Source organism: Bufo gargarizans, chromosome 6 (assembly GCF_014858855.1).
Source record: "Bufo gargarizans isolate SCDJY-AF-19 chromosome 6, ASM1485885v1, whole genome shotgun sequence".
In the NCBI taxonomy this organism is placed as follows: domain Eukaryota; kingdom Metazoa; phylum Chordata; class Amphibia; order Anura; family Bufonidae; genus Bufo; species Bufo gargarizans.
In genome coordinates, this window is record NC_058085.1 from 138,238,353 (window position 1) to 138,261,065 (window position 22,713).

A 22,713-nucleotide genomic window follows, 5' to 3' on the forward strand; every position below is an offset into this window, starting at 1 on the left:
GAATAAAAACGTTCACAGTTTTCTCTAATGTCTGGGTATTCGGTGTGAAGCCCAGAGATGTCACCACAATTTACAACCTGTGTCCGGATGGCGGCCACTGACCAGACTCCTTGTAAACTCTGAGCTGTAATCATTGCAGTGGAATAAAGGGTGGTGAAGCTACCTGATAGGGGATCAGACTTGGGCCTGAAGGGACAGTGATGCCTAAGGATGATGAGTGCTGCAGTCCAGTAACAACTTTAGATGGGACAAGGTGATAAACTGAACCAACCTGGACATGTGTTCATTAATGTTAGCATAAAAATGCAATGTAAGCTACAGGCAGCATGTAGAGCAGGAGGAGCTGAGAAGATTGATATATAGTTTATAGTAAAAGATTCGGTACAACTTGTATATTATACATTTATATCTCTGCTCATTCTGGGCTATGAAGTCCAGGAGGCGGTCCTATCAGTGATTGACAGCCTTCCCTCTATGACTGTGTATACAGAGATAGCTGTCACTCACTTATAGCTCCGCCTCCTTGACTTCAAAGCCCAGAATGAACAGGAATTTAAATGAGTAAAGTACAAGTTTCACTGAATATTTTCCCACAAAACTATATATCAAGCTGCTCAGCTCCTCCTGTTCTATAAGATGCTGCCTGTAGCTCAGACACCATGTTGAACGTGACAGGCTCGCTGTAAACTATAGACTGCTGAAGGTAATATGTGGGCACCAAACGGATGTACATTAAAGGTGTTTTCTGAGAATTAAATACTGATTTCCTATCCGCTGCCTTCTCATACAGCTGATCCCGGGTGTCAGACCCCTACTGACCAGATCCTGATGACTTACCCAGGAGGTTATCAGTATTTAAGTCTCGGAAAACCCTTTTAGTAAAAAAATCCAATACTGTCCAGGCTGAAAAGCACATTACCAATGTAAATATCCTGTCAGACTGAATAATAATGGCTCTGGCCATATGGAGTATGATATTTGATGTGATGATGGTGTTGAGGACCATACCATGCCGCCTCTAATGATCCAGCATGTTATAGTTAACCCATTTTTCCATCATGTCACATACATAAGGCAGGGGCTACATGGCGACACCCTTAGCAGTACAGCATTGAACTGATTTGGGTTACAGGTTGCCATAACCCCAGAATTGCAAAAAAAAATCCATCAGTATTTTTATTTTTTTTGCGATTCTGGTGTGAACTTTGTGTAGCCACAACCTAAATCCTATCTCCACTGGGATGGAGTTGCTGAGGAGATCTGAAAATGCGGATGTGAATGTCCCACCAACCAAGTATCAGGGAAACGTTTAGACGTAAATCATAATGAGACATAACGTCATCCACACACACATTGGCGGAGGTGGTGAAAATAAATCGAACTGCAGGTTTACACTAAAGCTAGCCACAGGGGCTGCCAGCCAGTCCCTCGATGTCTGCTTCCATGGGGAACCTGGAAATCGACAGGTTGGATTCTTATCTGTCTGATCCTAATGTTTCTTCTACAGATAAGCGGCAAAAGGTATCTGGCAGTCACTTATCTCTCCCGTCTGCCCTCAAATCTGTAGTGTTTTACAGTATCAGTAATGTGGATGAGCAGCTACGGAAATGGACCATAGCATGTCAGTTTATGCTGTGGATTTAATCTTTTGCGCAGGGGTGAAATCTAGGGCAAATCCACAGTAAAATCAACAAAATTGAAGAGTGATAGTTGTAAGGTGCCCCGCATTTCTACGTCCACTAGAGTGCAAACATTGTGCATTGGGGATGTACAGTTCCTTTCATAGATCTCAGGGCAGGACAGGAAAGATTACTCCGTCTTCAGTTGATCTTCAGAGTAAAATAATGTCTAAGGCTTCGTTCACATCAGCGTTCAGCCTTTCCGTTTTCCTGCTCCGTTATAGGAGCAGGAGAACGGAAAGGACGGATTGGGCACATAACTGAGCCGAACGGAGCCTACGGACCCCATGGACTATATAAGATGATTTTGGAGCGGAGACAAAAGTCCTGCGCGGAGAAGGGGCCCGTAGGCTCCGTTCGGCTCAGTTATGTGCCCAGTCCGTCCTTTCCTATAACAGAGCAGGAGAACGGGAAGGCTGAACGCTGATGTGAACTCAGCCTAAAGTTTTGTCCTTCAACCTCCATTTAGTCTAATGTAAAGGAGCACGCTGTATCATTTTAAAAGTTGGCCACATTAAGTTTAAAAGTTGTTCAATGTCATTATAAGACCGGCAACGGATTATCTGACCAATACCTGTCCAATCAGACCAATAGTTGGTGTGTATAACAAAAGATCTGTGTGTGTAAACGGCCATCTGACCGATGAATACAGGCCTTAGAAATAAAAAACAACAACCTCACCTTTTAAAAAGGCCTCCGTCTCAGCATCACAGCTTCCATGGTCCCCACTGAAGAGCAAGTGACGGCGACCTATTCTTGGTTATGAAACAGCTGCAGCCACTGACTGGCCTCACAGTTGCACGACTGGCAGTTCTTATACATGTGACCGCTGAGTACATTGATCGGCTGCAGCGGTGTTGTGACCAAGAACTGTCCCTGTCACTTCCTGATTGGTGGGGACCCCCAGCAGCCACAATGCTGGAACACAGGGGGGCAGGTTTACTAATGAAAATTGGCGCAATTTGTGCACATACTTTTCAAAGCTTTTTTCCGCTAAGAAGGTGTGACTTTGCTAGAAAGGGGTGTGTTGTCTGGACAGGGCGAGGCTTAAATGTGTCCCCAGATCGCCAAAAATGGAGCAAAATGTTGGCATATTTTTGGAGTGAAAACTATGCCACCTTATAGGTTGTGTAAACTTAGATTAAACAGTTTTTTTGGCACAGAGACAGAATTCTAGCACAAATCTGGTGCAGGATTTACGACACCCCAAATTTACATAGGTCCACGTCCCAGAATAGTAAATGTGTGCAACATTAAGACTGTGATTTGTATTCTTAGTCAATGTAAAGTACTGTACGACACTATTAGTAAATCTGCCCCAGCGTGTTTTAAAAGGTGAAGTTTTTTCTGACACACTACTTCCTGCTTATACTGGACTATCCCTTTAATTGCTCTTCAAGTCAATGTTTAAATTAATGTTGTTACCTTTTTACCTAAATATATTTTGTAAAACATGAATGGGGTTGTCCTCCCTTTATGAAGTGATGGTCTATCCTTATGCAAAGCTAATCAACAGGGGTCTAACACGCCGTACCCCGCTGATTAGCTGTTCGGCAATAGCTCTGGCGCCAGAACTAGAGAGATCCAGAAATTCTGTAGTGGACGGAGCTCACTGCAGCACGGCTCCTATTGAAGTAAAATACTACATATACATTAAAATGGATTTTTTTTCCTTGTCTGCTTCACCTTCCTTCCAGCCATATGCCCTGTTTTATCCCAATAGTGTTCAGAAATGACTGAAAAGATATGTGGCTGAAAAACATCAGTAGCTGTAATCACATAGGGACCTTTTTACATGAACATTTGTTCACCAGATCATGTCGACATGCTGCCAATCACCTGACAAACGGGAACAGCCTGCATCAACCACTAGAGGGAGCTAGCTGCTCCCTGTAGACATTAAGCTCCTAGGCTCCCTCTACTGGTGACTGCAGAGAGCCAGAATGATAGATTTTACATATCTGACTGTGCAGACAATTTGTAGCTCTGTATCAGAGAAACAAAGCTTTGACCTCTATAAAGATACAGTAAGAAATTAATTAGGGTAAACTTTTGGACCTAAAAAGGTCATGGCCTTGGTCTTAAAGGGGTTTTCCGGGCTACAGATATTGATTACCTATGTTCAGGATAGGTATTCAGCATCAGATTTATGGGAGTACGAAACCTGATACCACAACTGATAAGCTGTTTTGGGCATCTGCAGTAGCAGAAACTATAAAGTGAAAACAAAAAGAAAAGGGTGTGCTCCCTGTGTAATATCCTCAAGGGACATGGACAAGGCCAATGAAGGAGGTTCCTTACCCTTTGATGTTGTGCAGCACTAGGTACAACACAAGGATCAAACAAAGTTTAGTACCACACCAGAGAAAGGGACCAGGCTGCCACACTGCAGGAGGCCAGAGAAGACTGGAAGCAGAAAAAACTGTTCCAGAGGCAGAAAAAACAGCATGGTGCATCGGAGAACTTCAGGTAGGTATAAATTTACTTCTAAAAAAAAAACATTTTTAGCTTTTATAAAATCATTTATACCTAACTGAAGTTATTCAGTGCAGCATGCTGTTTTTTCTGCCTACGGCAGAGCTTTTTCTGCTTCCAGAAACTATAGAGTTGGAAGCAGAAGGCTCCGTACATTGTTGTTTCTGGTGGTAATGGCATTCTGCAGCTCAGCTCCAAATAGGAGCTGCACTGCAGTACCCCAGCATGCCCACTAGGAGTTGTACAGGGCCTCCTGCTTCCAGCTCCGTACACTGCATAGTTTCTGGCAGCCAATTATGCCTATACAACTATCACTTTAAGCTTTTGGTAAACTCTACAATCATCTGTAAACTTTTAGATTATGGCATTTGAACAAATATATATATATATATATATATATATATATATATATATAGATGTATGTTCTCTAGATTTGCAGATCACTAGTTTTATATAGGAATATACAGAAATCACTAGTTTTATATAGGAATATAGAGAAATCTGGTAACTGGAGACAGTATCGCCCATCCGTTGTAGAGTTTTTCCCAAAGAACACCAGCCATGCTTGTGAATACTGCACCTCAAAAGCGTTGGGAATTTTGGTGGGAATGATGAGGAGCTCAAAAGTCAGAGATGGAAGACTTGACCTGTGAAATTCTGTAGATTCTTGCCATACTGAAGTGCAGAATGTCTAATATTTTTGTATTCTATATTGCTACTCTACGTCTACTAAAGGGATGGGAAACTGAACAGCCTTATAACAGTATCATGCCCTAATTTTATGGCTTTTTCAAATATATAGTTATTATGTGCAAAATTCAGTCACCAGCAGTTGAACATAAGCGGAAGTTGACCATGACAAAATTGCAAAACAGGAGCGGGGAAACAGAGTGCATAAGGGATAACTGAGCTGCCAAGATCCTACCACATTTTGCAGTATATGTACCGACACTCATGTTTATAAGTAAATTACAGTACTGTATGTCTTGAATGAATGATGAGCAGTAATATATTCCAGAACAGGGATCAATATATCGTGGTGCTAAGTCAGATCTGCTGCTCTATATGACAATATTAAATATGTAAGTCTGTGAAGCCATTGAAGAATACATTGCTTCATTGTATTATTAGTGTAACTTTGTCTCTTAGACCCCAACAATTATAATCTCCTTCCTAAAATTCATCTGCCTATCGAATCATGGTCATAGGATTGCATGCCCTGCTATGTTCCCTGATAGAAGAGCTAATAATTTCTTCAGATTTGTGCCTGCTGTGTGCCGCTCACATTCTCAGGTAGGTTTGCTTACAGTCTCTGCTGGCGTCACTCTCCATCTCTTTGTCTTTTCCTTAGTAGATGAGAATCTCACTAGCACATAGTATTGTTAAGAATTATGAGATGTCAAGAAACGGAGACCCACTTTGTAGTAAGAGCAGTGCCACCACCTTGAAGAGTCTGACTTCTTGGAAGTGCACTTTAATTTTACCTCTTCTTCCAGTAGAAATGGCCCACAAAAATCTATTCTATGCATATAAAGGAGGGGGAACACAGGCTAAAACATCTTTCTCCCCTCCTCAACCATGTAAAGAAAACGGGTAATCTTCCATATCCTTCTCCATGGCTCTAACTCCCTGGGAGAACAGGGTCTGAAAAGTGTCTTTGAAATTCCAGGTCCGGTGGAGAAGGGCACTCCAAATGATCAGGGAGAGATGGAAAGCGGAAGCTCCCTAAGATTGCATGGGAGGGGGGTTCAGGAGGTGGAATAGGATGGGTCTGAGGATATCCAGGTCCTGGTATCATACCAAGGGGTTCTTGGAGACTAGGACTGAGATGCAGAACATTAGGTTTAAGGTTAAGAGGTTCTAAATCATTGTAGTCAGTCAGTCCTGGACTCTGTGAGAGGAAACAGAAAAAAATCTTAACACTGGAAATAGATGGCTATAAAATACATGGAGGGCTCTGATGCCCTGCCCATGCTGCATGAACATAGTTCACTAACCTGAAGAGGAGAGAGGGGAGAGTCCGTAGGAAGGGACGTGTTGCTCTGTATAGGCTCCAGACTCTTGGTTGCTGAGTGATAGAGTCCTAGAGTGTGGGAACTGGGAGAGATGGGGCTATAGGCAGGAGGGATCTGAGAGAGTTGTCTCTGCAGTAACTGTAGGATTATGTTGATATCTGAAGACATCCTGGACTCCAACCTGGAAGAAAACAGGTGACACCATTACAATCATACACTTGAGGATTTTACCAGGTTAAATGAAGCATAACTTACATTCTAGTGGCTTGCTCATACCTTTCCAACTGAGCCTGGAGGAGCTCCAGTCGTGACTCCACCTCTCCTGGTTGATCATCAGGACTAAGTGGTGGATCCAGGGAATTGTGCACTATAGAAATATGTTCTGAGGCTTCTGGACATGCAGCTGACCGTCTTTCCCCCCAGAAACTGAACAAATTCGGAACCTCAATAGGAGAAGCTAATAGGGAAATTTGAATATATTTAGATACAGAAAAGATATAAAGAATAAAGAAAGTATGGTAGATCCATGTAAGATTAGTTATTTGAATATATTATGTTTTGAATACTGTAATCTAAGGGTATGTTCACACGGTTGTGTTAGCACACTAAAAATGTCGGCACACAATCCACATCAAAATTTTCACAGGGAATCTACACCAAGAATCAATCTGTTGCTTGTTTTCACGGCACATTGATTTTGAATCAATGCTCGGAGAAATAAAAACTCCATATGAAATACAGAGTGGATTTCCGAGTGAAAAAATAGGAGGCACATTGAGAGCAGATTCTGCATGGATTTTGGTGCTAAAAACACACCATAGTCCACAGGGAAGATCTGCAGTGTGAACATGGTCTCACTATGCAGGGGCAGAACTTGGATATTCAGAATTTTTGGCAATAGTTCTCCTCCTATGTAGCAGAGAAGTTGCTGGGCCTCCTCAGGTACTAGCGCCCATGTGAGACCACAGCTTCGCAAGTGTTTGGGTCACCAGTGACAAAGTGCAGTATAAGGAGGCAGAATAAATATAATAACGTTTAGAGTAAGTTTTTAGAATGTACAGTCCTGATCAAAAGTTTAAGACCACTTGAAAAATGTAAATCATATTTAGCATGGCTGGATCTTAACAAGGTTCCAAGTAGAGCTTCAACATGCAACAAGAAGAAATGGGAGTGTCTGGAACTGTTGTTCATTTTTGTAAACTTCCCTTGCCATCCATCCCCAAAGGTTCTCAATTGGATTTAGTTCAGGAGAACACGCAGTCCCTTGTCCTGTGGGCATTGTGTACTGTAGCATTGTCCTGTTTAAAAACCCAGTCGTTACCACACAGACGAGGGCCCTCAGTCATGAGGAATGCTCTCTGCAAAATCTGGACATAACCAGCGGCCGTTTGACGCTCCTGCACTTCCTGAAGCTCCATTGTTCCACTGAAGGAAAAAGCACCCCAGACCATTATGGCGCCCCCTCCACTGCGGCGCGTAGAAAACATCTCAGGTGGGATCTGCTTGTCATGCCAGTAACGTTGAAAACCATCAGGACCATCAAGGTAAAAAAAATTCTCCTCAGAGAATAAAACTTTCTTCCACCTTTGAATGTTCCATGTTTGGTGCTCTCTTGCAAAGTCCAAACGAGCAGTTCTGTGGCGTTCAAGGAGACGAGGTCTTTGAAGACGTTTTTTGTTTTTGAAGCCCTTCAGTCTCAGATGCAGTCTCAGATCCTCCGGCTCAGTGCTGATGAATTTTTTTTGGGTCTTCCATTTGACTTTTTTGTTCCATAACCCTCAGGATCATTTAAGAAATTCCAAATGACTGTCTTACTGCGTCCCACCTCAGCAGCGATGGCGCGCTGTGAGAGACCCTGCTTATGTAGTTCAACAACTCGACCACATTTAAAAAGGGAGAGTTTTTTTTGCCTTTGCCATCACAACGTGTGACTACCTGACAGAAAATTACAATGAATCCACATCTTTGCACAGATTTGGCCTTTTAAAGGCATGTGGTTCTAAAATTTGGATCAGCTTAAAAACAGCCTGTTTCAGTTTAATCATTATTTTCAATTAATTGAATGCTCAAAAAATGTTTTGTCTCACTCAATTTCTTCTTGTTGCATGTTGAAGCTCTACTTGGAACTTTGTTAAGATCCAACAATGTAAAATATGATTTTTCAAATGGTCTTAAACTTTTGATCAGGACTGTATATGGTCCGTCAACAATAGGACTGCCGTGTGCTATATAGAGGAACAGTCTGTATGTATCAACAAATAGTTAATACTGGGTTCAGACCTCAGTATATAGCAGAATATATACTGAGGTCTGAAACCACTATTAACTATTTGTTGATACATACAGACTGTTCCTCTATATAGCACACGGCCGTCCTATTGTTCACGGACCATATACATTCTAAAAACGTACTCTTAACATTATTATAATATGTATTCTGCCTCCTTATACCGCACTTCACTTTACACAGGTGATTGGCGCCCTCATTGTGGCTGGGTTCTCTGTTTTTTTCCCTTTGCTTTATCACTACTGTGTACAGCTATTATTGTTGTAAATTCAGCCACTCCTTGAAGCCTCTCACCACATACGTACTTATTCACTAGTGGTTTCTTTCTCCTTCCTGGGGGCGCCCGGTTGTTTTTAAAAAGACCACCTTTGGATATACCGTCCAAGGGAAGTCTAAGACTAACGCTCTTTTTCCGGGATTTTTTCCCCTCTCTTTTTTCTACATTTGTATAGTATGTCTTGTATCAGTCACCTGAATACGTCTCCACTGTCTCCAACACCTTCCTGCCTCCTTCGTGGCTGCTGATGTTGGCTGTCACCAAGTTCACCACAGCTGGAATGAATTCTTGCTTGTCTGCAGGTAGCCTGTCCATACGGCCTGAGTTTAGCGGTTTGGTTTCATCATCGCTGGTCTGGGAGCATGGAGTAGTGCTGCTCGCCATTTCATCCCATTGTTCTCTACTCAGCGGCCGCTGGAGATTGGTCAGCTCAGAGTAGGTGTGATACTGTTCGGCATCTGAATTGATATCATCTATGCCATCCACTTAATATGGAAGTTAATGAGATTTTTTTATAGAACATGGATTTAAAGTACACATTGTATAATAGACATAGCAAGTATGGTATATACTCATTGTTTCCCAAGGCCCTACAATATTGACTTACCATGTTTCTTCCGGCGACGTCCTGATTGTTTAGATCTGCGTGGATTACGGTAACTGCAGTTATACTCTGCGCTCCCAGGGGAACGAGGAATACTATCTGCCTGATGTGGGTGGGGGATAAAAACATCAGGTTATAAACGTGGACAACACTAGTCCTCCACAGACTTGAAGCTAAATATCCTCTTTTGCTCATATGCCAGCCATAGGCTACATGAAAACTAATGCTGTACACTCTCATTCTTCAATATTCTACCCATTATGTTGCCTACTTACATCTCTTAGGTTGAAAGTGATCTCAAGGTTGCTCCAGAAGCAGTCAGAGAATGTTGGATACATGTCCAGTACTTCTAGAAGGTCTTCTCTTTGGATCTTGTGAAGGTCACAATAAGTCAGAGCCCTCACATCTGCATTTGACTTTCCAGGACGGGCATACAGGCTGATGGGCTCACCGAAAATGTCATTTTTTCCTGAAAAAACATAGACATATCTATGATTTGTAAGTCAAAAATACACATATGGCAAGATGTCTGTATGTGTAAACAATACAGCAACAGTATATGACATTCAATATGACTTAGTGAAACTGTTCTCAAGAAGATAAATGTACATTATTACCCAAAATAGCCACCACAATGTCCTCCCTGAGTATCTCAATTGATCCACGAGAGATGAAGTAGAGGGTGGTGAGCACATCCCCGTAGTGAACCAGGGTATCCCCCGGTGGAGCATGTGTAGTCTTGAACTTCATGGCCAGTGCCCTCAAGCATCCTTTGGTTGCTCCCCTGAAGGCCTTGCAATTTTGAAGCAGTGTGCGATTAAGATGCAAGCATATGTCCGCCTGTAGGCACTCCGGGAATCCTTTCAGCACCTGTACAGTACAAAGATGGAGGGAAAGAGGTTTAATGAAGGCATGAGAAGTGTTAATGGAGTATTAGACGAGAAGAAATATGCAGATTTTAATAAAGAGGACACTGGGTTATTGAAATAGGAGGGCAACATTTGGAGAGAATGGGTGCTGGTTTTGGCCACTTTTATAAGGACTAGTGAAAGCCATCTAGATGTTTTTTGTTTTATATACCTATATATATACATATTTATATATACCTATATATATACGTATTCAACAGAACAGGGACAATGACAGCATAATAGTCAGATAAAGGGACTGAGAAATGCCTGTGCACAGTTTTATAGACATTAAAGGATGTTTTGTACATCCTAAAGGGGTTGACTAGATTAGAGAATAAGTTTTGATATACCCTATTAGAGAATTCTCTGTTAATAGAGGGGGGTTCCCTGTTCCGGTTCCTCATCTCTTGCCCAGAGTGGAGAATGGTTACGAAGAGCGTCTCTCGCTCTGGACCTGTCCTCTCCTGCATTATAGAGATAACACATTGGTTTCAATGGGCACTGTGTAATGCTCAGTTTCCTCAATGGTGGCTCTTCAGGAAGTTGAACACTTACTGCTAGGTTTTCTCATAGATGACAGCTGATCACTGGGGGTCGCAAATGTAGGACACTTTGTGATCAGCTTATTGTCTATCTATCAAGTATGGATTGACCAAAGTGGACAACCCCTTTAAGGAACAACATAATAATAGGATGATGCACAGAACTGCAGCATATGGGATTTAGGTAATTGTAAATAAGATGAAAAATAGATGGATGGATGGAAGATAAGTGGAAAAAGAAAATGTATGGTTATAATATGTGCGGGTCTCAGATATGTAATATACAGTAAATAGAAGGAAAATAGGGACATATATTAGTGGCAATGTAAAGATGAAATCTGATGTATATAATTATACAGAGACTATGGGAAGAGATAGATGTATTGGAACAATGAGATGTAGACATGGGGCTTGGCGTGAAATATTGATGGCTGGAGGAGATGTAGACAAGGATTTGAAGAAATGCATAATTAGAACTTGACCACACATTTGAGTCTACATATCAATACTGGGAAATGACTGGTAGAAAGTGTCTTGGTCTTTGAGAACTGTTTTTAGCACAGTTATCAAGAATCAAAACCCATGAAGGCACCTTGTCTTTTGGTGATAGATTGCTTGGATCTGTAAAAAACAAAGAAAAAAAATAACATTTTATCGTCGACATGGATCCATGTCCTGGGAAGAGTTTGCTAGGAAGCAATTACCCCCTGCATCTCATGACCTGAACAGTATAAAAGGTGCGATACTCAGGATCTACAACCACCGTGATATTATGTGTTCTTTACTGATCTCATTGATTGTCTAATATCTCTATATGAGACCCCCGGGCTCAAGGAAAACCCCTGTCTCTTCAACTAGTATATTGCTGAGTATCACATAATCCTAAGGGTCATTCATTTATAATAACCACTGACTGATGATGAACAGACCCAAGTCTTTATGACGGACTCAACTTTTCAGGAGGTTGTTAAACCTGATGGCTGAGAAAATGGGACTTCATCCTGTTCTGTTAACCCGCTACTTGCTGAACGCCAGCCTTCATGGCTTAACATTTTCAGACGGGATTTTTAAACGGGTAAAGAGAAGTTTCTCATATAGCAGTTTCATGCATTTGTCTGCATCGTGGTATAGGTATTAGAGGATCTCAATCCTAATTCTGTAATCATCTATCTATTCGGATGATACAGTAATGCGGGTATATAGTGGGCTCAGCATGCATGTGAGTACTTGCATCCCTTGATCCGATGAAAGCTGTAATGGCACCGGACGGGGTTAAAAGCAGAGTGTGCTTGGCGTGCATGCTGTGCCTGCGCTCCCTGGACTTTATGTGGCTATCATGGCCCATAAAAGGTAGGAACTAGTGTTAGGGACCACTCATGAAGGCGACCTTGACGTGGTGAGTGGCTTATTATGCTTTGGCCAAAATGTACACCAATGCCTTATTCAACATCCAGCATAAAGGCAGGGCAGAGTGCTGGTTGCAGTGTGCAATTGCATTTTGTGTTTTTACATTTATATCTCTATTTCGCCATAGCAATCTGCACCTGCTAGGGGTTGTGCGGGCTGAATTTTCCAAAGATTTATTTTACCATGATACCACATCCAAGCACGAAGTATCCCTAGATAATGTTATAAAGATGTTTATAACACCCATTATTCTGTATATAGGTTCTAAATCCACATTGCCTGGAAGGTACGCAGAGTGGTGTGCCACAACTTCCTACTTTACTCATGGTCATTTTGCAGTAACTCCGGCCAGAACAGGAGTGGGTGGCGCAGAAGTGTGGCAGAGGTAGGTTTTCACTCTGTGGCATATTAGTCTTGGAAACAGGTAAGTCTGTGGCTGGCAGTGCGCTGGGAACATAGTGGCTGGCAATGTATGGGGAGCATTGTGGTTGAAAATGTTCTTTGGATAGTGAAGATGATGTTATGTGTGGGGCATTGCAGCTGGCAATCTTCTGGGAACACTCTAGCCCATGTTGAACTTGGACATTGTAAATGGCAGTGCTCTGGGCACATTGTAGCTGGCACTGTACTGGGGACTTGTGTCTGGCAATTCTATGGGAGCCGTAAATTCTCTGGGACATATGTAGTCAGTGTTGTATTGGGGGAATTGTAACTGCCAAATATCCTCAGATTTTGTGGTAAGTAAGTTTATAGGGACAGTGTGGCTGGAAAATGTTCTGGGTACCCTGTTGCTGGCTATGTTATGGGGGGCCCAAAAAAACTATTTTATGAACCACCGACAATAGCCTTGGGGATACTTGATTGAAGTTTGCTGAGCAAATATTGGAGTAAACTGGGTTGTAGCACTTTTTACAAATACAATGAACACAGAAAAATATCTTAAAATGCATTACATTCGTTTTCTGATATTTTAATCCTCTGGATAGGTCATCAGTATCTGATCGATGGGGGTCCAGGGCCCCCACCAATCAGCTGTTTGAGAAGGCAGCGGTGCTGGCAGTAGCGCCACAGCCTTCTCTTAGCTTTTCCTAGGCCATTGATGATGACTCGTTCATTGGTCACGTGGCCGAGGCGCAGCTCAGCCCCATAGAAGTGAATGGGGCTAAGCGCGATACCAAGCACAGCCGCTATACAATGTACCACACTGTGCTTGGTAAGCACGGAGAAGGCCGCGTTGCCCATAGGAGCACCGGTACCTTCTCAAACATCTGATGGGCGGGGGTCCCGTGTGTCAGACTCCAGACGATCAGATACTGATGACCTATCAAGAAGAAAGGTCATCAGTATTGAAATGTTGGAAAACCCTTTTTAATTTGTACATCAGACCGTCTGTTTGCAGCACAAGATGTGTAAAATGCTGATGCTGATAAGGAAGAGAGTGAATTTACTTTCAATAGCATCTATCAATCCTTGCTGCATCTAAATAACCTGCAGTAACTGTTATCTAATACTGATAATGGCTAATCAATAGCTGTATCACTGTGTGTGGCCCTATAGAAAAAGGGGTGTCTGTAACACTACAATCCTGCCTCGTCATCATCATAATAACCGAGTCCTCCTAGAATCATCAAGTGTCAGCCTGGCCTTAGACATATTTCTGTCTGCATAGAAACTGGCACAGATCCATAAATAAACATGAGATAGATAGATAATTATGACATAGATAGATTGATAGATCCATAGATAAATATAAGATGGATAGATTAACAGATATATATATAAGATAATAGGTTTTAGATGGATAGATATTGTACATAGAAAGAAATTAGATAGATCAGGGATGCGCAACCTGCGGCCCTCCAGCTGTTGCAAAACTACAACTCCCAGCATTCCCAGACAGCCTACAGCTATCAGCCTACAGCAGGGCATGATGGGAGTTGTAGTTTTACAACAGCTGGAGGGCTGCAGGTTGAGCATCCCTGGATAGATGATAGATATTAGACAGTATAGTTATCAGACCAATAGATGATAGTTCTGAGATCCATAGATAGGAGATAGATAAATAGATTGGCCCACATTTACTAATGTGATTGTGCCTAGGCCATGTCATAAAACAAGACAAAATTTGGCACATTCTTTTAGAAAAATGCACTGCACTTAGCTTGCCCAAGAGGCTTGGGCTTAGAAGGTAAGGTTATGGTTTAGCAGGAGATGGGCCGTGGCCATACATCTTATTTATCGCCCTGTGTTGGGCTGTGCTGCCGACATTAATGTGAACAAATGGGCACATCAACTCCAGTCGTTCATGTGGTTGTTCCTTCAGGAATTCATCTGCCCTCGTACACATGGAACAGCCGTGCCATGGTTGCGATGCGACCGAGACACAGTTGCATCGCATTTAGTAATTATAAACGTAATGTTTATTTGCTCTTCATTGTTAAAACCATGTGGCCATTAACAATGAAGACCAAATATTGGTTAATATGATGCAGACGAGACCGTGTCCATTCTGCAGCACAGCCGCTCCAGGTGGCCACAACCCAAGGGTCCCAAAACGGGCATCGATTGACATGCTATGTTGTTTGATCGGTGCTCGCCACAGGGCCCTAAGTTCATGATGTCTGCATTGTGTTTCACTTATAGACAGGTATCTGATCACTGGCTGTATGTTCTATGATCTTTTATGACTTGGAGATAATTAATATCTTATGCTAATCATTAACATGTAGCATTTACTGCATTTCCAATTGTGTTGATATACTTTAATAATTCAACTTTTAAAATCAAAGGAAATGTGTATGTGGGTCAAAACAGTGCTCTTTAAAAACACATGCATTCCTCAGCTTTATTATCGAGTAGTATATTCTTAGTAATTGAAGTGGTAGCTAATGCTATTCTGTATTCTATTGATCTAGTCTAAACTAGGGCTCCCAATCCACTGTTTATAACTTACTAGCTGAAGGACCCGGCTTCGCTCGGGTATATTTAATCTATTTCATTTCATGTTTGTGTGTGTCGTTAAATGATAAACACTATCCACTATAACAGCGATATCTACAGCATCCTGCCCCCAAAACAGTGACCTCCACAGCCCCCCACCCCTTAACACTGAACCCCCCACAGTGCCCCGTCCCTTAAAATTGGACCTCCACAGCCCCCCACCCCTTAACACTGACCCCCCCACAGTGCCCCATCCCTTAAAATTGGACCTCCACAGCAGCCCACCCCCTTAACTTTGACCTTTACAGCAGCCTTCCCTTTAACAGTGACTTTCACAGCATACCACACCCTTGACAGTGACCTCCACAGGGGCCCGCCCCCTTAACAGTGGCCTTTACTGGATCAGCTCACTCTAAGACAGCAGCACTGTACTGTCTGTGAGCTGCAGGGAGAAAGTCACCCTCCCTCCCACCTCTGAAGTTGATTTTTACCTTTATTTTTTAAATCCCTATCCCTGTTGGCGTGGAGGCAGCGTGGCCTAACCAGATCAGGGGCGTGGCTTAGCGCAACCTAGAAGTTGATTTTTAACTTGTCTGGGCTCCTTCCTGCAGGGCCTGCAGCTGACAGAAGTTAATTTTTACCTTCATTTTTTCAATCCACGTCGGCTCAGGAGTGGGAGGGGGCGTGACCTAACCAGATCAGGGGCGTGGATTAGTGGGATCTGGGGGTGGGGTTTTAAGTCTTTTGAGGGTGGACACATTGTGGCAGGGGGCGTGTCTGGGCTCCTTCCTGCAAGAGTGACGCCCCTCTGGGCACCTTACTGGCTCATTTGCATACCAAATAAACTGGATTTTCAGAGGATAAAAACATCTATTGCTGGAACAAAGGCACATCTTGAAATAAGGAACTAAGTGCTATTAGGCCACATCAATAATATCAATATAATTCAAAATATATGTAATACATCAGATAAAAAAGTGGACTGCACCTGTGGGGACATGACACAATAAACCAATAGGTAGAGGACAAAAAAGGCAACCACAATTGGCTAGAATATATACCAAGTACACTGATATGTAAAAATATCACATACATATCACAGGTATCTAGATCATATCAAAGTGCATATCTCTATAAATACATACACAGAAAGTGACTATCGATATCATATAAATATCACAACTATCCAGATATCAAAGTACAAGTACATATCTCTATAAGTGCGCAGAGACCAACTATCAATAACCTAAAAATGGAGACGTAAATGAAATGTATAAAGATTTATTTAAGTGACCGATCTTTATACATATATATATATATATATATATATTATATACCTTCATTTACGTCTCCATTTTTAGGTTATTGATAGTTGGTCTCTGCGCACTTATAGAGATATGTACTTGTACTTTGATATCTGGATATGTGTGATATTTATATGATATCGATAGTCACTTTCTGTGTATGTATTTATAGAGATATGCACTTGCACTTTGATATGATCTAGATACCTGTGATATTTATGTGATATTTTTACATATCAGTGTACTTGGTATATATTCTAGCCAATTGTGGTTGCCTTTTTTGTCCTCTACCTATTGGTTTATTGTGTAATGTCCCCTCAGGTGTAGTCCACTTTTTTTATCTGATGTATTACATCATACTTATATATTTTTATGAGAATTATTCAATAAAGTATATTTATATTTCGCTACTAAACCCGTTTAGTCTCAGTTCATCCTTTGTTTGTGTAAGATAATGGGCATGGTCTGGCACTTTTGTGCCAAACATGCTGTTGTCCATAGTGCCCTGATGATGCTGCTCTGGCAGCGAAACATTAGCAACCATTTTATTTGCATGCATGCATGCCCTCTACTATAAAGTTGTAAACAGGGGATCAGGAGCCCTGGTTTAGACAAGATCAACAGAATACAGAATGGTGATAGATACCACTTCAATTACTAAGAATATACTATTCGATAATAAAGCTGAAGGGCACGTGTTTTTTAAGACTATGTACACCTTTGGGGCAATTTTTTATTATTGAATTGCAATCATTTTGAGCTAAAATTAATTTTTTTAAATTGGTCTTTATTAAAAATGTTGAGCCCCTTTCTCTGTGCAGCGTTGAGATTCTCTAGTAGCAGGCTCTGTATTTTTTACTGTTTCCCCGTCAGGCTGCTCAGCTGACGGGCTCCTTATCTCTGATTTCTGACCTTATAAACACTCATTATAGCTCAGTTTTTATCTTACTGATAGAAATGTGACTTAAATAAGTGTTTAAGGCCTTTTTTTTTTGTAATTTAAAGATAAGGTTTATTTGATGAATGACACAAAGTGAAAGTAGGATTCACACAGCTAGACAAACAGTTAATCCTTTGTGACAGAATGGCTGAATATTTTTAATAAAGACAAAATGAAAAAAATATTTTTAGCTCAAAATGAGTAAAATGCATTCATAAAAAAATTGTTGACGAAGGTGTAGATAGCCTTTAAAGAGCACTGTTTTGACCCACATACAAATTTCTTTGGATTTTTAAAGTTGAATTAATAAAGTATATTTTTTATTGGCTTATTTGATTGAGGCTGATCTTCCAGTCAGGCATAAGCCTGTATTTTGAATGGTTATGTATGTCAGTGGCAGTGTATGTTATGTCATGGACAGCTATAAGCCTGCAGCAGTGGAATGACCTAGCCTAAATGCTCAGTGTAAGACCTCGCTGTCAATAAGTCACCAATCCTGCGCCATCACATCAGATGCACCGCGGTTCCATGCTACCAGCTGACTGAGCAGGAAGGAAAATGTATGCCCTTGCCTGGCAGATGATCTTTGCTTGAGATCCAGCCGCGGGATGAATATTAGCCTTTTCAAAGGGAAGAGAAACCATGAGGCCCTGGCAGAGTACAACATCCAACACCATCCCAATATAATCCTAGGCAAACTGTATGGATTCAATGAACACAGGAATCCTGTAAAGACAAGATCACAGCACGCACACAGGATCCCTTTCGCTCTCACACCTTCTAAAATACCAAAATCCAATAATCACAGAAAAGTCAAGTTGTTAAGTATTCTATACTTTTTCTGTTCTTGGTCTCATCAGTTTTGGGGAAATCTGATTGCCATCAATATGCTCTAACTACAATGTCTAAAGGGTTTGTCACCAGCTCTTCCACACTCTGGGATTGCTAATCTGTTGAGTTATGGACTAAAACTGTACACCAGATTTTTACCTTGCTGTACAGAACGCTAGAAAAGCTGGATGACAGCCCAAACAGAAGAAGCAGCTTAACAACTTGGCCAAGGGGTTAAATATAAAAATTATATCTAGGGAGGGTTTTTAAAGAGCATCTGTCACCATGATCAACCCCATAAAACCAGAAATACTGCCTGGAAGGGTTGATCATGTGAACTAAATGAGCCCTCTATGGCTGCAAGCGGATGTACCGTTACAGTGAAATTCATACTTCATACTCAGAATACCAAGGAGCTGGCCTAGTCCCTCAGAGCACTGCTTTATTTCCTCCTCTCTCTCATCGCCAGCTTCCTGAAGGCCTGATTGACTAGGCCAGGAATCTTCACTGTTTGAATGCCTGGCCCTGAAATCCTGCACATTTTAATCATCGCATGTGTATAGCTAGGTATTTAGTGGTTCTTTCCTCTTTAATTCCTTGTAATGCAGTTGGTTAGTCATGCCTGGTACCTGACATTCCTGAAGTAACTGCACACGGAAGACCTTTAGGAGGGGCCAGGAAACTAGAAGACATCTAGCTATGTAACAGAATGCTTTACTCTATTGAAGACATCATCAGGGTAAGATGTGTCTTGCTACCATTACCTCTCTTTGTATCATATGAGCGCTGGCCAGGTGCCATTTTGAGAACTGGTCAATTGGGAGCTTGCTCATTTGTTCATGGTTTTGGTGACTGTTAATTACTTTACTCTGTATGTTATCTTTTTTTTATCTATATACCTTTTATCAGAGTTTAGTAAAATCGTGTTAAGTCTACTTTTCCCCAAATTTTAGATCTCATGGTAATAGAGCAGGCGCCACTTTAAATCTTGCCAACACATGCATGAAATTTCAGGGCTAGGCATCCAAACTGTAGGGATGCCTGGATCTGTCAGTCAGGGCAAGAGGGGAAGAGGAGGAAGTGAAGCGGTTCTCCAATGGGCTAGGGCAGCCCCTTGGTGCTCTGAGCACCTAATCTGCATAAGAAATAAAGTATTTCACTTCAATGAAACATCCGATTGCAGCAAGAGATGGCTCATTTAATTTGCCATGATCAACCCTACCAGGCAATATGCCTGGTTTTATAGAGCTGATCATGGTGATGCACTTTCAGGCTATTTTAATGAAGAAAAAGCCCCTTCATGTAAATACTGTATCAAAATCTCCGATCTTCTGACATGTTATAGAGGCGGTTAGGAGATGGGATCCTGATACTGAAACCCCCAACCAATTTCTAAAACTAAACAGCAGAATTGTGCCCCATAGACTCTCACCGGCTGCTTAGCTTAACTCGGGAGGAAGTGTTAAACACCACTGCTGCCAAGTCAACTTGATGGGTGCTGCATGGGCATGGTATTTGGAAGTCTGCTGCAGGCCCATTTGTTGTAGAAATCGGTGGAAGTTTCAGTACCACTACAGATCACCTGATAAGATTCTGTAATGCATCAGAAGAAATGAAATTGCACACCATTTATTCTAAGTTCAGGTTTTTCCTGCACATACAATATTCCAGACATACCAATGACACTTACCTTTCTGGCACAGAAGAAAACACAATAATGGTTATCAAGTAAGACATGAAACGTGAATACATTCCCCAAAGACAATATCCGCATGCAGACTAAACCCCAAACACAACATATACACAGGAGCACAAGGTCTATCTACATACTAACACAAGTACTACACACAAACAGGATTCCTGAAGATGTGATAGTCTAAATGACTGCCGGATGTTCAGATGTCACCTCCAACCAAACATCTGTATGGCCAACACTGACCGAGGAACTGCAACAGCCGTACAGCTTCTCAGATTAGATCAGTGGTCTCTAATCCAAAACTGTTGTAAAACTACAATTATCAGCATGCACAGACCACAGATACTTTACCCAGCAGATCAGCTCTTTTTATAATATTGCTAGACCCCAATAATGGTGCTGCTATATGGCAGGTTGTAAGATTACGGGTGTAGTAATTTTCCTAAATTTCACAACACAAAAGTTAGAAAGGCCTGGACAGCAGTTACCCCCTGCACCACTTGGGCATCCTGATTTTGGTCCTATCAGAACTTGATGAAGGAAACACTCTAAATATGCAGGTTATGACTGTGATACTTACATGGGGTGCCGGGAGTTGGACCCCGCTCCTCTGATATTGATAACTTATCATGAGGATAGGTCACCAATATTATAAACCTTGAAAACCCTTTTAAAGGGGACTTTGTGATTTGCTAATTATATGAATACATCAACATTACATTCATTCAGTATATTAGTTTAAATGTAAAATATACTTTTCAGTGTTCTTGCCTCCTTTTGTTTGAGAATAGTTATGCAGAAGCTCTAACTATCACCAAAATATCTGCAGGGTCTAGGAGGCTCAGGTCTAAGCTATTTGCTGATATTAGATGACTTTGTGCTTGCAGTGCTGAAACGGAGGGAATAACATCGTCAAAAGGGTTTTCCAGGATTCTTTTTTACTGATGACCTATCCTCTGGATAAGTAATCAGTATCTAGTCGGTGGGGGTCCAACACTCAGGACCCCCGCCAATGCCTTCTCACAGCTTAACAAGCACAGCGCTGTACATTGTATAGTGGCTGTGCTTGGTATTGCACTCAGCCCCATTCACTTGAATGGGGCTGAGTTGCTCCTAGGCCACATGACATCACTCAACCTAGGAAATGCAGAGAGAAGGCTGCGGCACTCACAAGAGCCTGATTGGCAGGGGTCCTGGGTGTCGGCACTTCACCGATCAGATACTGATGACCTATGTTGTGCCATTCCTCTATTATTTATACTAGAAATTTATGAATGAATTTCCAGAAGTTTGCAACGAAGGTCCAGATGGTTATTACTACTTGGAGGTGTGCTCCTGCACAATCTGACACTGGCAGCACTGATTGGGTAATATTAGACTGCGCAGGGACACCTCTCCAACTGGTAACACCCAATTGGACCTTTACTGATGACTTTTTGTAGAAATGGTATGGTGCAACATTCAGCTACAAGCATGGATGCTCCTGAATATTTATTACATGGTGTTGTAGAGGCAACTGTGAGCTGTTGCTGCCCTGCTTACCTTACCCAGCAGCCCGGACCCACTTTTCACTGCCTTCTTCCGAGCGGGTCCAACTGCCGGGTCTCTTCTGTTTCTCCACTCAGGCTGTCGCCTGCTTGTCGGCAAGGCCCCTTCTCCTCCGACTCTTAAAGGATCAGTGCGCACCCTAATCTTCACCAGCCAATGGCTGGCAACCCTGGAGTACTTTCCCATGGAAGTAACAGGTTCCTTAGCTTGCTATGTTCCTGCAAACGCGTACTGTATTCTGTTGTGTGCCTGTGTACCACATTTCTGCCTGTTACCTGTATTCTAACCCTCCGCTGCCTGAATAGTGCCTGACCTCCATAGTGATCCTATGCTGTCTGCCCTGACCTCAGACTGGTCCCTGTATTGTGCACACTCCACCAAACCTGAACCCGATCTCTCTCTGATTACGATTTTGCCTGACCCCTCGGTGCCCTGCCCTAACGGTCAGCTGCTCATTATACAGATGCTGCTCCAGGAGGTAGCGACCTGGCGGTTCCCCTGCAGTCAGGTCTGGAACCTTGTATAGGGGTTTAAGGGTGAAAAGCAGGGGACTGCTAGGATAATGCTCGTAGGATTACCCTTGAGTCAAATCTGTTGGTTGACACCATGTTTTCACACCCACTGCCATAACATATGGGGATCGCAAGTAGTTACTAAAACATACACATCACGAGAGGTGACAGGTCCTCTTTAAGGTGCCCATATAGCCTTAATAGCTGTTGGCTGAACATTTGTTTGACCTACAGCTATCTCTCCTGACACCCACATACCGATCTCGGAAGGGCCAAGCGTGTATGTGTTTTCAGTGGGGAGAAAGAAGCAATCTGCCGCCAGACACTTCTGGTGGCTAGGGCCGGATTAAAGGGAGGGCACCCAGGGCTTGCTGAAGTCTACAGAGCAAGCAGGGGGGCTCCATCAGATCTGCAGGATTGGCCTACAGATGCTAGTGGGGCAGAACTAAGACCCAAATAGGATTGAGCGGCTGCTGTATCTACAGTCACTCACTCTTAGCTCTGTATGGAGCCCGGAGTGAATGGAGGAACAGTACGACCTCTGAAAACTCTAATTACTGCTCCCGTTTTAGCGGAGATTTACTGTGGCTGGTAGGTGGCAGCGCTGCACAACAATGCTGCCTTCTGCTGAAACTAGAATAGCACAGAAGGTGAGCCACATTTAATCTCCATGCTGCTAGGAAGTAAGAAGAGATGGGTGGTGAAGGAGGGAAGTGTGCAGCAGTCCTTCAGCCCTCCCTACAGA

The 22,713-nt window shown here is 42.3% G+C and overlaps 1 protein-coding gene across 1 annotated transcript in view; it reads right to left on the reverse strand.

Moving 5' to 3' along the window:
- Positions 1–4,673: 4,673 nt before the first annotated feature.
- Positions 4,674–22,713, reverse strand: part of KCNH6 (potassium voltage-gated channel subfamily H member 6) — a 269,607-nt gene continuing 251,567 nt past the window's right edge. The window contains exons 8-15 of the mRNA XM_044296338.1: positions 17,954–18,001; positions 9,955–10,207; positions 9,613–9,806; positions 9,341–9,440; positions 8,928–9,218; positions 6,446–6,626; positions 6,152–6,350; positions 4,674–6,045 (exon numbers count right to left, since the gene is read on the reverse strand). Of these exons, the coding sequence (XP_044152273.1) occupies positions 5,776–6,045; positions 6,152–6,350; positions 6,446–6,626; positions 8,928–9,218; positions 9,341–9,440; positions 9,613–9,806; positions 9,955–10,207; positions 17,954–18,001 (1,536 nt within the window). The 3' untranslated portion in view covers positions 4,674–5,775. The remainder of the gene's footprint in view (positions 6,046–6,151; positions 6,351–6,445; positions 6,627–8,927; positions 9,219–9,340; positions 9,441–9,612; positions 9,807–9,954; positions 10,208–17,953; positions 18,002–22,713) is intronic.